This window comes from Thalassophryne amazonica, chromosome 12, assembly GCF_902500255.1.
Source record: "Thalassophryne amazonica chromosome 12, fThaAma1.1, whole genome shotgun sequence".
NCBI lineage: Eukaryota > Metazoa > Chordata > Actinopteri > Batrachoidiformes > Batrachoididae > Thalassophryne > Thalassophryne amazonica.
This window is the reverse complement of record NC_047114.1, coordinates 103,462,781-103,479,572: the sequence shown is the minus strand read 5'-3', so window position 1 is coordinate 103,479,572 and position 16,792 is coordinate 103,462,781. Positions and strand designations below refer to the sequence as shown.

General features: G+C 43.4%; 1 protein-coding gene across 1 annotated transcript in view; it reads right to left on the bottom strand.

The window, feature by feature from the left end:
* Nucleotides 1-16,792, bottom strand: part of rpp40 (ribonuclease P/MRP 40 subunit) — a 49,989-nt gene that overhangs the window by 9,939 nt on the left and 23,258 nt on the right. Inside the window, exons 2-6 of the mRNA XM_034183620.1 lie at nucleotides 15,814-15,958; nucleotides 14,493-14,561; nucleotides 10,040-10,135; nucleotides 9,843-9,965; nucleotides 9,600-9,765 (exon numbers count right to left, since the gene is read on the bottom strand). Coding sequence (XP_034039511.1) covers nucleotides 9,600-9,765; nucleotides 9,843-9,965; nucleotides 10,040-10,135; nucleotides 14,493-14,561; nucleotides 15,814-15,958 — 599 coding nt within the window. The remainder of the gene's footprint in view (nucleotides 1-9,599; nucleotides 9,766-9,842; nucleotides 9,966-10,039; nucleotides 10,136-14,492; nucleotides 14,562-15,813; nucleotides 15,959-16,792) is intronic.

Genomic DNA, 16,792 nt, shown 5'->3' with positions numbered 1-16,792 from the left:
ACATACAGAAAAGCTAAACAAAAGCCATCATTAACACCTAAACAGAAAAAACAAGGTTACAATGGGCTAAGGAAAGCAATCGTGGACTGTGAATGACTGGATGAAAGTCCTATTCAGTGATGAATCTCGAATCTGCATTGGGCAAGGTGATGATGCTGGAACTTTTGTTTGGTGCCGTTCCAATGAGATTTATAAAGATGACTGCCTGAAGAGAACATGTAAATTTCCACAGTCATTGATGATATGGGGCTGCATGTCAGGGTAAAGGCACTGGGGAGATGGCTGTCATTACATCATCAATAAATGCACAAGTTTACGTTGATATTTTGGGACACTTTTCTTATACCATCAATTGAACGGAGTTTGGGGATGATGAAATCATTTTTCAAGATGATAATGCATCTTGCCATAGAGTGAAAACTGTGAAAACATTCCTTGCAAAAAGACACATAGGGTCAATGTCATGGCCTGCAAATAGTCCGGACCTTAATCCAATTGAAAATCTTTGGTGGAAGTTGAAGAAAATGGTCCATGACAAGGCTCCAACCTGCAAAGCTGATCTGGTAACAGCAATCAGAGAAAGTTGGAGCAGATTGATGAAGAGTACTGTTTGTCACTCATTAAGTCCATGCCTCAGAGACTGCAAGCTGTTAGAAAAGCCAGAGGGTGGTGCACAAAATATTAGTGATGTTTTGGAGCGTTTCTTTTGGTTTGTCATGATTCCATCATTTTTTCCTCCGAATTGAGTGATTCCATATTTTTTTCCCTCTGCTTGGTCTAATAAAGTAACCGTTACTGACTGCCACAATTTTTTTTTACTGATTTCTTATAGTGTTTCTTAAAGCCAGAAAGTTGCCATTTGAAATGACTTTAGTTTTGTGTCATGTCTGTGATCTGCTTTTTTTCTACAAAATTAAACAACTGAATGAACATCCTCCGAGGCCGGTGATTCCATCATTTTTGCCAGGGGTTGTATTGTGATCTGGTTGAATGTCCTTAGAGTAACAATCAGAAAACCATCTAAATATTGCAGACCAATAGCTGAGCAGCTGAGGACAGAACCAGAAAAGATGAGCCAACGACCCCTCAGTGGAACTACATGTATCACACTGAGAGGAGACTGATGGAAAAATTTTGTTCAACTTAGCCTTTCAATAATGCAGTCTATGGATGACCTTATATTGTATTAGCCGGTAACGAGCATTTATAGAACAGGAATGAACCCGTGACATGACTACATCCCATAACTCTACCGGTATATCTGAATGCAGATCCCCAGACGAAGCTTCCCGCAAATAAGGTGAGGGCACAGAAGAAGTGAAGCAATCCACAAATTTAGAAATCAAATGTTTGGAATCCGGAGCCAGACACAGACTGTCGTAAAATAGATGGGAAGTTGGAATAGACTCGAAATTCTCAAACCTCTGCTGTGAATTGGGGAGGTCATATTTATTACTCAGTTGGGCAAATGAGGCAAAGTAACCATCATTATACAAACTGGCTATAGTCGTGATACCTTTCTTTTCCAGGCGGCAAATGTGCCGTCTAACTGCCCAGGCAATGAAAAAGGGGTTCTGACAGATTGGAGCGTATACAGAGTCTTTAGGCAGCCGATTGGCCATCTTAATCTGTTTCAGTATACGCAACGAGTTCTTTAAGACAAAAGTGTTCTTAGACAATTTATCCAACTTGTGGTCAGAGAACAACCATGAACAGAGTGACATGTTACCATCAAAGGGAGTTTCAAGCTGTAACCAGGAGGGGGTGCCATCCTGCACCTCCTCACCGGTGGTACTGTGTTTCCAAAAGGTGAGAGCTCTGGAGTTAGCTGCCCAGTAATAGTGCTTACAAATTGGAAGGCCGAGGCCACCTTCTTTCGTTGATTTATGCACATGGGCTTTAGATATCCTGTGAGCTTTATATCCTCCACACAAAGGGCAATATTAGTGATCTAATTTGTTGAAGAATGAGGCACTTAGGTAAATGGGCAAATTCTGAAACAGATATAAGAATCTGGGTAGGCTAACCATTTTAATCGCATTGACCCTCCCGATCATGGTTAAGGGTAGTATCCTCCATGCCTCAATATTGGCTTTGAGTCTCTCAACTAGCTCTGCATAGTTAGCTTTAAAAAGATGTTTTAGGATTCCTTGTCAATTTCAGTCCTAGATAGGTAAAATGATTGCTTACTACTCTAAAATGCAAGGTGTCCAGAAATTCTTGAGGCAGGCTGTCAACTAGAGGCATAAACTCACTCTTTCCCCAGTTTATTGTATAACCCAAAATGTTGCCAAATGAATTAACATACACCAAGAGAGCAGGAATGGAAGTCCCGGGGTCTGTCACACAGATCATTAGATTATCAGCATACAAAGTCACACATGTCTCCGCTTTGGCTAATGTGATGCCCTAATAACTGGATGAGCCCGAATTCCTATTGCAAGACAGCAATGTCAAACAACAGGGGTGATAGTGGATCCCCCTGGCGCGCACCTCTCTGTAAAGTGAATGGTTTGGATTTGTTCCCTTTGTGAGGATGGAAGACTTGGGGTTTGAATATAAAATCCGGACCCATTCAATAAAGATATCGTTGAAACCAAATTTTTTAAGTGTCGGAAAAGGTATGGCCACTGTATTGTGTCAAAGGCTTTGTGAGCATCCAGAGACAATACAGATGTACCATCAGCATATTTATGATCTGCGTATAAAATGTTGAGGATTTTGCGGACATTACAAAAAGAATGTCTACCCGGAAAACCCCGTTTGATCGGGATGTATGATGCTAGCTATACTCTTGCCCAACCTTGTAGCCAAGACTTTTGTTATTATTTTGAGGTCGTAATTTAATAAAGCAATGGGCTTATAGTTACCCGGATCTGTGCCATCCTTGTCTTTTTTCAGAAGGACACAAACGTTGGCATCGCGTAGAGAAGATGGAAGTTCTTTACTCTTAAAAGTATGGCAAATCATTCTCAACAGTATAGGTGTTAGCAAATCTCTAAAGGCCTTATAAAATTCAGGACCATAGCCATCAGGGCCGGGGGCCTTTCCGGTCGGAAATGCTTTAATGGCCTCTTGTATTTCCAGTGCAGTAAAATCTGAATCCAAGTATCGTTTAGCAGATGGATCTCATTGTGGGAATGACAGTGATTTGAAAAAATTGTCGAAATCAACTTGAGTGGCAGATACTTTGGAGGAGTAGATGTCAGAGTAAAACTCTCTAAAACACTCATTTACATCCCGTAAATCTGTCAGCATTTGCCCTGTTTTACCCTTAATTTTATAGATGGCTCTCTTTGTCTGCTCTCCCTTTAATTGCTGTGCCAGTAGCTTGTGAGGTTTTTCGCCAAGTTCAAAATGTTTCTGTTTTAATTTTATTAAGATTTGCCAACTTCTTCTGCCAATATAGAATTGTATCCATATTGTAGCTTGAGAATGTTATTATAATCAGACTGGACTGAGTGCTTTTAGACCCGGTCAGCAGTTTGTAATTCCCCTCAATTTCCTCTAATCGACCTCGTCTACATTTGTTTTGCCTAGCCTCATAGGAAATAATTTGCCCCCTGAGATACACTTTAAGGGTTTCCCACAGTATTGAATCATTAACCTCGCCATTGTCATTGGTCTCAAGAAATACAGAAATTTGCTCACTGATGTGCTTCCCAAAAGCTGGGTCAGAGAGTAGCATAGGGTTAAAGCGCCAACTGTAGGTTTGCTTGGGAAGAAAGAGTTTGAGAGTAACACTAACAGGACTATGGTCCGATATTAATATGTTGTGATACTTACTGCCAACTATGTTGGAAATTAATCTGGAATCAACCAAAAAATCGATACGTGTATAAGATTTGTGAACATGGGAATAAATGAATAATCACGTCAACCGGATGCTGCAGTCCAAATGTCCACAATTTTTTTGAACTAGATAAATTGTTAAGGGTCTGTACGGAGAATGTTGGAGGTGGAGCCATGGAGAACCTATCCAAGTATGGATCAAGATAATTAAAATCCCCTCCAACAAAAATGTAACCTGAATCATCATCTGGAATCAAATCAAACGCTTTTCGAAAAAATACCGGGTCATCCAAATTTGGTCCATATAAATTAACAAAAGTCACTGGGAAGAGATTGATAAGCCCTTTTACAACAATGAATCGACCATTGGGATCTGTCGTGCATGTTGAAAACTAAAAGGCACAGATTTACGAAAAGAATTGCCACACCTCTAGCCTTAGACGTGAATGGAGAATGGTATGACTGAGATCCAATTGGCCCTAAGTTTATTATGTTGTGTGGCCTTTACGTGTGTTTCTTGAAGAAACATGTCAGCTTTTAATGACTTCAGATGTGCAAAAACTTTACCACGTTTAATAGGGTGACCAAGACCACGAACGTTCCAAGAGACCAGAGACAAAGTATCAACAATATTGCTCATTATTAACCAAAAAACAGACCGAAATATCAAAGTACAGTTGCAACAAAAAAAAACACACATTATAGTGTTTGTCTGGCAGTGAGGAAGACACATCAAAAAAAAAAAAACACACACAGAACGCTTAAACAGCTCCACCCATTGCTTCCCCAAACGAAGCTGGGCTACCCACATTACCATTTGGGGCCACAGGCCAAAAAAGAGAGAAAAAAGAAGAAAAATAGGCTGGCTACTGTCCTACGTAGACCCCCAGAAACATTTAAAATAAAACAAAATGCCAACCATTAGAATTCAGATTGGTCATTCGCATCGCGGCCACCATCTATCTGACAGAGGTCTTTGTCTATAAAATTCTTAGCGTCAGCAGGGCTACTGAACACTTTTACCTGCCCACGATGATGAACGTGAAGAGCGCTGGGAAGCGCAGGAGTGCTGGATGTTTTTCTCCCGCAATACTCTCAACACTTCCTTAAAGCTCCGTTTGTTCCATAACTTCCATCGTGTAGTCAGGAAAAATGTAGATCTGTTTCCCACCGTATCCAAGTGCGCTGTCTCACAAGCCGCATAATCTTCTCCTTATCTTGAGCAAAGTGCACTCGTGCGATGATGGTACGCGGCTTCGAGCCCTCCGCTGGTTTGGGTTGAAGTACGCGGTGCGCCCTGTCGATGACTACAGGCTTGTCAAAGTTTTCTGCCCCAAGTAACTTAGGAATCAGATGGGAGACAAAGTCGGAAGGCCTTCCCTTCTCCTCGTCCTCTGGGATGCCCACTATTTTAATGTTGTTGTCTAGATCTGCCCTCTAAATCCGCAAGCTTGGAGCAAAGCACTCTGTTTTCTGTATAGCTGTCAGCGATGTCTCCAAACACTTAATTCGCGGCTCGTGGTCTGTGGCTGAGTTTCCACATCCTCCCCTCTCAATCAGCACTTGTTTGGTCGGTCACAGACTTCTCCTCGACTTGTCAAATCTTTCGTTGAAAGAGTTGGTGATGGATTTAGAGATTTTCTGCCAACAAGTGGTATCTCGTCCTCGTCATCGCTTGTGGTAGCAGCATGGCTAGCTTTAGCCATTGCTCCACTTGCGTGTGACCCTTTCCGTTACGTTTACCGGCCACTGACGTGATTCATTTGATAAAAAATACTGTCAGACGACTTGTGCTGTATTCAAGTGATAGATGGAGGCTCTAATTGTTGACAAAAATAAGTTTAAAGTATAATGCAGCGTTCACACCGGGCGCGATCAGACGCTACAAATTTGCGTGGGTCGCCAGGCGACGGACGCGGCCTCCTTCGCACGGGTTTGTCGCTCTGCTTGGGTGGTCTTTGCTGCGAAAATTCACCCCGGTGCGTCCATCAAATAGGAGGAGCTTCCATTCCGCTCGCCGGCTCCGGTTGTCAGTCAAGCTAACATGATGGACCTTGATCACACGGAGCGAGTTGCTGTGGAAAAGCTCCCAATACAGAGAGTATCATTATTTGCTGCAGGAGCTGTGTCTGGATGACGGGCTTTCAAGCGGTCCTTCCACCTCTGCGGGACCAAATTTGAGGATCAACTGTCCTGTTCTGCGCAACGCACATGTAAACAATTAAAAAAAAACAAAAAAAGAAGAACTCCGCTGCTTGCTGCAGCTGGCTCTTCCCCCAAAAACTCTGTCATATTGTTTAGAAACCAGTCCACCATTTGTTTTATTATACATCTGTGTAGTTAATTAATAAAATATTCTCTACAGACGATTCACTCGCGCCGCACATGTAAGAAAAAAGCAAAGGAAAAAGCTTCGCTCCCGCTGCTGCAAGTAGGGCTGCTGTTCGCATCCAAAAATTTGTTTATTATACAGCTGTGTAGTTAATAAGTAAAATAATCTCCAGGACGATTTGTGCGTGCGCGCACGTAAAATAAAAATAAAAAGAAACTCCGCTCCTGCTGCTGTGGGGCTGCCGTTCGCTTCAAAAACTCTGTCATGATTGTGAAATAAAGGACAAAAGAGACATAATTCCTGCTCACAGGCTGCTACTAGAGACAGGACATGTTCACATCTTCAGTCAAACTCCAGACATCTCCACGTCACTACATATTCAGTCCCTGATTGGTCATCGTGGCGCGACAAGACGAAAAGTTCAGATTTTTGAACTTGGGGAGGAGGGCAACGCGACATGACACGACGCAATATCGCACCACAAACGCGCAAAACGCTCAAAATCGCTTCACTCGCGTCCATCGCGTTGCGCTGCGCGGTTTGGCGCCAAAACACGTCCTTACATAGGGATTACATGGCAACCTGTGGCTGCAGTCGCTCGTGTCGCGCCCGGTGAATGCAGCTTTCAAGTGGTTCATGCCCCAAGGAGCTCCGCAAAACACGTCTAATCGGCAGCCATCTTACTAGCAGCCCCCCCCCCATGGAACAGTTCTGAGAAGGATCTGCTGCTTATTACTCCTGAGCCTGCTTAGTTTTCTGTTTTGACTTTGGCACTTTTATTGTTAAAAAGAGTCTTTCTCGTGTTGTTATTTGAAGTGATGTGACAGACCTGTTTTGTTGGACTGTTTTTCAGATTTGATTGAGTAATTCACAGCCACACTGTGTTTATGTTTAATCCTTCTGTTTTATTGTCTTTTTGTGGATAGGATGACCCCTGTTGGTGGACGGGGGGATTCTGTTCTATCTTGGGGAAGAAAATGTTCTGTATTTTCTGTGGTTCTTGATGTCATTGTTATATTGGAAGAAAATAAAATGCAAGTCATAAAAAAATATTTCTGTCTAACATGGGGATGCACCGATCCACAATTTTTCACTTCCGATCCCGATACCTGAATTTGGATATCTGCCGATACCGATACTTTTCCGATCCGATACCAGCGCTCTGTTTGCTTTAATATTATTATCATTATTGTTGATTTTATATGAGGATTTTCTTAAAAAGTTGACCTGAAAGTTGAGCTACAATTTGCCAGAAGGTGCATCTAAGATGAAAGCCTGGATTTGATGTTTTGGTGAAAGAATTAAGTACTTTTTAGAGAAAAAACAGTGCTTTTTGTCTCTCTCCCTGTCTGTCTCGTTCACTCTCTCTCTTTCTCTCTCGCTCCCTTTCTCTCTCCCTCCGTCTCTCTCTTCTTCTTCCTCTCGAAAACAGCGGTTGTGCTACACAAACTTCAAACTTTTTGGAAACACCAAGCCTTTCAACTGTAAAATAAATGTCTCATCAGTGACTTCGGCTGCACGCTGAGCTGCTTTTCATAGCGTTTCACAGCCTCAGGACAGTGAAGCAGCTAATTTTTTAGCACATATTTTCAGCAACAGTTCAGTTAATTTTTCGGAAAATCCGTGCTCGACAGACAATTTGAAGCGGACAGCGTAGCAGAAATTTGGTGCTAACCACAGCTAGAACACTGTGGAAGAGAGCTCTCTCTCACACAGCCCGGCTTCAGAAACCCCTCCTCTGCTCCTCCTCCCGGTCAGCAGCAAACAAGCAGAGAGCAAACAGCAGCAGGATTCACAGCGGCTCTTCTCTGGTATCAGAAAGTGTCGCGGGTTGGATCGGTATTTTCCGATACGTGAATTACATTGGTATTGGAACCCAATACTGATCCGGGATCAGATCAGCCCCATCACTAGTCTAACATCTTCCTGTGGAAATATCGTATTTTACAATGTGGAGACCCGCGGCTTATACGAGGTCTGTGAGAAAAGAAATCGACCGTGTTATTTTTTTAAAAAACTATATGGATTTGAATCATGTGCGCTTGCGTCAACCAAGCTTGAACCTTCGTGCACATGCGTGAGTTTTTTTCACGCATGTCGGTTGCGTCATTCGCCTGTGGGCAGGCTTTGAGTGAGCAGTGGTCCACCCCCCTCGTCGGAATTCCTTTGTCTGAGAAGTTTGCTGAGAGACTGGCGCTGTGCTTGATCAAATTTTTTAAAAACTGTGAGGCACATCCGAGTGGACACCATTTGAGAAATTCATCTGGTTTTCGGTGTAAATTTTAACGGCTGATGAGAGATTTTGGATTGTTTCTATCGCTGTAAGGACTTCCCACAGAGCGGGACGTCGCGCAGCGCTCCGAGGCGACGTTGTCATCCTGTTTCAAGCTGAAAACCTCCAAATTTAAGCCTCTGTTGACCCAGGATGTCGTGAGAGAACAGAGAACTTTCAGAAGAGGTCGGAATCAGCAGTTTATCCGGACATTCCACTGTTAAAGGAGATTTTTTTTAATGAAAGACGTGCGTACGGATTGGCGCGTCGGCTCGCAGCCGGCGCAGCGCACCCGCCACAGGAAAAACACCTCTGTGTTGATAACCATTTGCAAAATCCAGGCGGCTTTTGGTGGCTTTCAGTTGAGTGAGTATCTGAGAAACTGTTTAACAGCAGGACATGTTCCAACTTGTCCTTAAGGCTTCCAATGGAGGTGTTTTTCCTGTGCCGGGCGCGCTGCGCCGGCTGCGAGCCGACGCGCCAATCCGTACGCACGTCTTTCATTAAAAAAATCTCCTTTAACAGTGGAATGTCCGGATAAACTGCTGATTCTGATCTCTTCTGAAAGTTCTTTGTTCTCTCGACGTCCTGGATCAACAGAGGTTTAAATTTGGAGGTTTTCAGCTTGAAACAGGATGACGACGTCGCCTTGGAGCGCTGCGCGACATCCCGCTCCGTGGGAGGTCCTTACAGTGACAGAAACAATCCAAAATCTCTCATCAGCCGTTAAAATTTTCACCGAAAACCAGCTGAATTTCTTGAATGGTGTCCACTCGGATGTGCCTCACAGTTTTTGAAAAAATTTTGATCAAGCACAGCGCCAGTCTCTCAGCAACTTCTCAGACAAAGGAATTCCGACGAGGGGGCTGGACCACTCCTCCCACAAGGCGTGCTCACAGGCGAATGATGTCACCGACAGGCGTGAAAAAACTCACGCATGCCCACGAGGGTTCAAGCTTGGCTGATGTAATCACACGTGATTCAAATCCATATGGTTTTTAAAAAAAAAAAAAATAAGGTCGGATACTTTTCTCACAGACCTCGTAGACAAGTCAATCTGGACATTACAGCACTAAATACCACTACAGTTTCTGCCTTTCAATAAGTTTCTTTCAGCAGCACCGAGCAGACACGTGGATCGTATCATGATCTGGATCAAATATCAGAGGTCACCTGAGACACCGAGCATCAGATCTGACTTACCAGCTGACATCGGCATCCACGGCTCCCAGCCAGTCCAGGAAGCTGTGGGCGTCACATGACTCGGGGGTGGGGCAGAGTAGGTGTGTCAAAGTACGCCTGTGCACCTCAGGTCGGTGCTCCGTCCACTCGTGACGAGACAGAAGCTCCTGAAGAGCGCTCCCACCCCCTGCAGAACCAGGCACACAGTCAGCAAACAGCAGCAGGGGATTGTGGGTAAACTGCAGACTTTTTCGAGCCTCTAACCTGGACGATGTGACAAAAGGAAGTCCATCTCAAGTGGAACACGTGATTTCAGACCAGTAAGCAGCCGCTGGTAGCCCCGCCCACCAGGCACCATACCGCTGTCCGTCAGGTTGACACACACGACTGCACAAATGACGTTCATATTAGCACGTTAGCACGTGGATCAGAAACAACAGTTAGCCGGTGTGATTTCAGACCGTATCTGCTGCTCGTCCTGCGGCTGAACTGCGACCGTTTGCCCTCAAGCCCCAACAGCTCAAAGGAGTCCTTATCCAGAGACAGAACCAGACCACCTGGACACATGGACAGAAAAAGACAAGTCGCTCTGACTCACACACAACTAAAACTGGGCCGGTATTTTTGTTGTTGTTGTTGTTGCGTTTTCATTTCTGGAGTTGTGCCGGCTGGATGTGTTGGAGGCTTTTGTTCGAACACTCGTGCAGACGGAGTCAGCTGGTTTAAGTTTCCTCAGGATCACGTGCGTTGGAATGAGTGGCTTAAACAGATAAGTGGGTCTCACTCAGCGACTCATCCGTCCTCTGCTCTGCACATGTTGAAGACAGCTGTTCTGACACTGTCCCACTGAGGAGGCAAGAAGTTGGTTTCTTGTTCAGCATCCCAAAACACTGCCGCCAGCTGTGCTGAGTATTTTCCACACCCTCATCGGGGGACTCAACAGGGTGAGACTTCAGCTGGAACCAGAAGGTTGACAGCTCTCGACCAGTGGGCTAAACACACAGTAAAGGGCCTTTCACACTGCGCACTTTATATGCTTCAGGCAACGCCTCCCCACATGTTGTGATGTCACGCTGGATGCATCAAGGGGGCGGAGATTTTCACTCTGATTTTTTTTCCTGAGAAAGCCGAGCGATCGTCATGTTGGATTTATGTCGGCAAAACCACAAAAAAGTAGAAAGATTCTCCCATCACTCTGCTGGGAGAAGCTTTTCCAGCTACTTTTTGGAGTGACGCCGAGCCGAGGGGACTGACTAATCGGTGGGACATCCATCAAACCGCCACAGCGGGCCGACCTGCATGAAGCAGCCGGGGTTCAAGCTTCATCCCCGGGCAGAGCGAGGCAGGCAGCCGGGGGGATGGAACAGACCCACTCAGTCTGAAATTCTTCACTTTGGGATCTATAAAAACACCCAGTTTAAGCAACTGACTTCTGCGCGCTGTCATTAACACTGAGAACTGCACTGAGACGCTCTGGTCAGGCTGCACTTAAACCGCTGCACGCAGACAACAGCATGAACATCGCAACATTTTTGTTCTTTTTCTTTCTTATGATTAGTTTTTTTTAAACCATTTTATTCTTTTACTTCTGTTTTTAATTGTGTATTTGAATTTTTTTATTCATTTTTAATTATTTATTTAAATTTTATGTTGAATTGCTCCGTGAAGGCGCCTTGAGATGGCTTTTGCTGTGATTTGGCGCATTCTAAGCTAATTAAATTGAATTGAAACATAAAACTCTTTGTGTATTGTGCCTAAAACTCTCCTGGATATATTAACTGGGTTTATAGATGTTGTTATTGCGCTTGTTTTATGTAAAAATGCCAGAAGCTCAGGTTGTTTCTCCGTTATTTTGAATGGGAGCTGCTATGAGCCGCGATCGCTTCCTGTTCATGTCGTTCGGGGGGAAAGTGAAGTTTGTTCTTTAATGCCCTGTTTATTGTCCTTTACAACACTGTTTGTCCTCTTTGTTCCAGAGTCATATATATAATATGTCTGAAATTCAGTTTGCGTTTATTAAATTCCACGCAGGTTAAACGCAGCAAACAGAGATTATTTGGAATATTTGTTTTCAGGGTCTCATGGATTCCAAACAAAAATATGGACCAAACGACAGCTCATATGTCAAAAACACTCATATGCTGAGGTTCCACTACAATTGTTAACATTGTTTTGTTTGGACCTGGAAACAGATTTATCACGTGATGCGTTACGTCAGAGCTTAACAACAGGATCGATCAGTGGTTTCTGTCACTAGTCTTCTGTGTTTTGGCCCGACGCGTCGTTCCTATTGGACAGTGCGAAGCGACGTCACAGTTCAGAGCGGCGAAAGATGGATTGGGTTGAACTTTGACCGCGGCAGCTTGTCGACAAGCAGCAATGTGCACTCCTGTCAGAAGTGTCGGTTTAGCTCAGCTTTTGATGCGATGCTTCTGACGCGTCTAAAAAGAAACATGTCTCATTGAAAATAATGCTTTTTAGACTGATTCCTCACGCCTCCGACGTGGAGGACGCCTCCAGTGTGAAAGGCCCATAAGTAGATCACAAGCTGGCCTTCTCATTAGATCCCATTTAAAAAATAATTTGAAAAAACCCATTAGTTTATCATCGCCGCCCGCATGCCGAAATCAGCCGCATTAATTTATTTATTTTTGCCAAATTTCACTGATGGCAGAACAGCTGATGTGGCTGTGTTTCACTCACACACAGCATGTTTATCACACCACTAACGTACAGTACACTAACTGTATTCAACATGGAAACAAGATTTATTTTAAAAATGCCTGATATTTTTAGTGCCTCGCGGGTGTTGTGTCATTTTTTGAGTTTGAAATGTATGTGCCTGTTTCTAAGAAAAAAAAAAAAAACCCTAAATAAATAATCTGCACATCCTGATCACTTTTTTCTGATGTCAAGGATAATAAATGAACATTTTAAATTTTTTTTAATGGGATGTTATCAGTCAATTATAACCAAATAGCTGACAAAAAAAACGTTTAGCATCTCCATTAGCATGCCAAAATCACCTGCATTATTATTATTTTTTTAATAATCACTATTCTGTGTTCTGAACTCGGCCAATATCGTCACTATTGTCAGACTGAAGGTTTTCCTCCAAGGTTTCATCTCCCTCACTGTGGTCTAAATGAGGCTCCAAACCATAAGTCTGTGTCCTCCACAGCTTCTACAGAAACACCTTCAGACCAGACTTCACAAAAAAGCTCCACATGAGAAAAAAAAAAGTCCAAAAACAGCTCGACCTCCGACATGTTTACATTGGGTTTGGGGCTTGAATCAGCAGGTCCCGTTCCCCAGGTGAGGTCGCAGGCTTCAGACAGCTGCTGTCATTATGATTTACCTTTCACCAGCACACTTACCATCGACTTTTATTGTTCAGGATTTTTTAAATATCAACATATAATTTTTAATTCAATTCAATTTTTTATTTATTTAATTTATATAGCACCAGGGCAGCATGGTGGATTAGTGGTTAGCACTGTTGCCTCACAGCGAGAAGGTCATGGGTTCGATTCCCGCCTGTTGCCTTTCTGTGTGGACTTTGCATGTTCTCCCCGTGTTTGCGTGGGTTTCTGCCGGGTGCTCCATTTTCCTCCCACATCCAAAGACATGCAGGTTAGATGGACTGGAATCTTTAAATTGTCCGTAGGTGTGCGTGTGGGTGTGACTGTGTGTGTTTGTCTTTTTGTGGCCCTGTGACAGACTGGCGTCCTGTCCTGGGTGTACCCCACCTTGCGCTCTATGACTGCTGGGATAGGCTCCAACCCCCCGTGACCCTTAATTGGACTAAGCGGTTGAAGATGTCTGTGTGTATATAGCACCAAATCACAACAAAGTTGCCTCAAGGTACTTCACACAAGTAACATCTAACCCCCAGAGCAAGAACACAGGTGACGGTGGTAAGAAAAAACTCCCTCTGATGATTTGAGGAAGAAACCGTCTCTGTGGAATGATATTTTCTAAAAGCAGACTGCAGTGGCTCAAAGAGATTATTCTCAGTAAGATAGTCCACAAGCTGCCATGACGCCACTTTTTCCAGAATTTTAGAAAAAAAATTATAGATTTGATATCAGCCGATAGTTTTTCAATACACTAGGGTCAAGATTAGGTTTCTTAAGTAATGGTTTAGTCACTGCAGATTTGAAACATTTAGGAACAGATCCAGAAGTTAAAGAAAGATTAATAATTTCCAGCACAGTCGGCCCAAGAGTGGACCACAGGTCCTTAAACAGTTTTGTTGGTATAGGATCAAATAAACAGGTTGTGCTTTTTGTAGATGTTACGGTCTTAGAAACATTCAAGATGAGGTGGTTGGTGTCACACCACTGCATGAAGTTCTCTATTTCTGAGTGATAAGGTGATGTATATGTGTCTAAGGGTGGCTGTATCATCAGAAAATGTAAAAACACAATTTCCTGGATGAATATGTGAGCATTCATTTGTGTACAGTGTGAAGAGGAGTGGTGAGCAAAGACAGCAATTTGTCTCTTTAATATGTGCAAATGCTCAGAGGGTGGTCTACTGTAAGTCTTTTAAACATGTTTTAATGCATTTTTAATAATTAATTATTAAATTTTTTTTAAAATAAACTGTTTTAAACCCTTTTATAAAATCTGTTTTTAATATCATATATAATACTTTTAAATTGTGTTTTGGACCATTTTAAAAGGAGTCACACTGAACCCGGTTACATGCCAACACATTTCTGCAGATCAAAGAAAACAAGAGTCCTTGAATCAGTGCAGAGAAAATTCAAGGCTGTCGTGTTCCAACACATTTGGAGCAAATGGCAATAGAAACATGCAGGAAGTGGACCCGAACATCTGAAAGTAAATGTTTGTCCATCAGTGAGACTTCAGATGAATGTTGAGACCCTGAGTGGACCGTGAACATTACCATGAGGCAGCAGAGCGACGCAGTTATCTTCATCCAGCCTGCATCCGTACGACAAACCGTACACGCTGCCTGTGTATACATACACACACACACACGTCAGCACTGATTTTTACACAGCAGTTTGTAACTGATACACTTCACACACGGGAACTGATTTACATGAAGTCCAACACAAACATCCACATTTGAAAGTCACTGACCTTTTAGCCGCAACGCTCGTCTGCACCCACACAAACTCACACAACACTGGACACACACAAAGGTGCACATGCATCTCTTTTATAGACCTCAGCAGTGGTGCAGCAGCAATGGAAATGGAAAACATGAATGGACTGTGCACTGACAGCCCCAAATCACAAGCACAGAGTACCAACGGAAGAAAAAACAAGATTCAGTGCGTCACGTGATCGTGTTCAGCGCGTCACGTGATCGTGTTCAGCGCGTCACGTTATCGTGTTCAGCGTGTCAGGTGATCCTGTTCAGCGTGTCAGTGCGTCACATGATGGTGTTCAGCGCGTCAGTACATCATGTGACAGGGTTCAGTAAATGGTAAATGGACTGCATTTATATACGCTCAAAGCGCTTTACAATAATGCCTCACATTCACCCCGATGTCAGGGTGCTGCCATACAAGGCGCTCACTACACACTGGGAGCAATAGGGGATTAAAGGCCTTGACCAAGGGCCCTTAGTGATTTTCCAGTCAGGCGGGGATTTGAACCCATGATCTTCTGGACTCAAGCTCAACACCTTAACCACTAGACCACCACCTCCCCTCAGTGTGTCATGTAATTGTGTTCTGCATGTCAGTGAATCACGTGATCATGCTCAGTGTGTCAGTGCATCACGTGATCATGTTCTGCATGTAAGTACATCAGTTGATCAGGTTCAGAGTGTCAGTACGTCGTGATGGGGTTCAGCGTATCAGTGCGTCACGTATTGTGTTCAGTGTGTCAGTACATCATGTGATGGGGTTCAGTGTGTCAGTACATCATATAATAATCATGCTCAGCATGTCAATACATCATGTAATGGGGTTCAGCGTATCAGTGCTTCATGCCATCTTCTTCAGCCTGTCAGTATGTGATGAGATTCAGCATGTCATTGCCTCATGTGATGGGGTTCATTGTTCAGTACATCATATAATTGTGCTCAGCGTGTCAGTACGTCATTTGATCAGGTTCAGCGCGTCAGTAGGTCATGTGATTGTATTCAGCGCGTCAGTACGTCATTTGATCAGGTTCAGCGCGTCAGTAGGTCATGTGATTGTATTCAGCGCGTCAGTACATCATTTGATCAGGTTCAGTGTGTCAGCTGGTACCCTGGTACACCGCTGTCTTCAGAAAGTGCTCATCAAGCAGCTGATACAGCGGCAGCCTTCTGATCAGGTAGAAGCTGCTGAAGCCACTCAGCACAGTTTCCAGGTGTGAGGGGGCGGAGCTACACTCAGGCAGCAACACAGATGCCTGTGAACAGCAACCATCAAAATGTTAGAGACTCAATAATACAGAGAAATAAATGCTTTGAAGGAGGGGATATGTCTATGTATCACATATTGCAGAAAGAGGTCAAAAGAAATATTAAAAGAGCTAGAAATGACCCTAAGAACAAAGTGCAAAGCCTTTTTACCTCAGGAAATCTTTGTTCATCTTGGAAGGGAATGAAATCTATTTTAGGTATGGAATCAAAATCAAGCTCTGGTGTTCTGAGCACTAACCTGTTTCCTTCAGATGTGGTCTTTGCAAATGAATTGAATAGTTTTTATAACCGATTTAATGTCCTGAATTTTAATCACAATTTGTGTGTCCTTCAGAATGATGAGCCCAGCAACATTAACTTACCCATTGATAGAGGTGTGGTCCTTAAGCACCTTAAAAGTGTTAAGGAAAGGACAAGTTCAGGGCCTGATGGTATTGGGGGAAGGTACTAAAAAACTGTGCAGAGCAATTGGCTGATATATTCTGCCACATCTTTTCTTGTTCAATGGAACTTCATAGAGTACCCTCCCTTTGGAAATCCTCAACAATTGTTCCAATACCAAAAAATAAGTCAACTAAAGAGCCGAACGATTACAGGCCTATAGCACTAACATCTCTTGTTATGAAGACTTTTGAGAAAATTGTTAAAGAGGAGCTTTTAAGACAAACACAGGGAGTGTTAGACCCACTCCAGTTCACATACAGATCTGGAAGGGGCGTGGATGATGCGATCTCCACTTTACTCAATCTGGCTTTGCAGCATCTTGAAGGTGCAAATACCTTTATTCAGATGTTGTTTATTGATTTCTCCTCTGCTTTTAA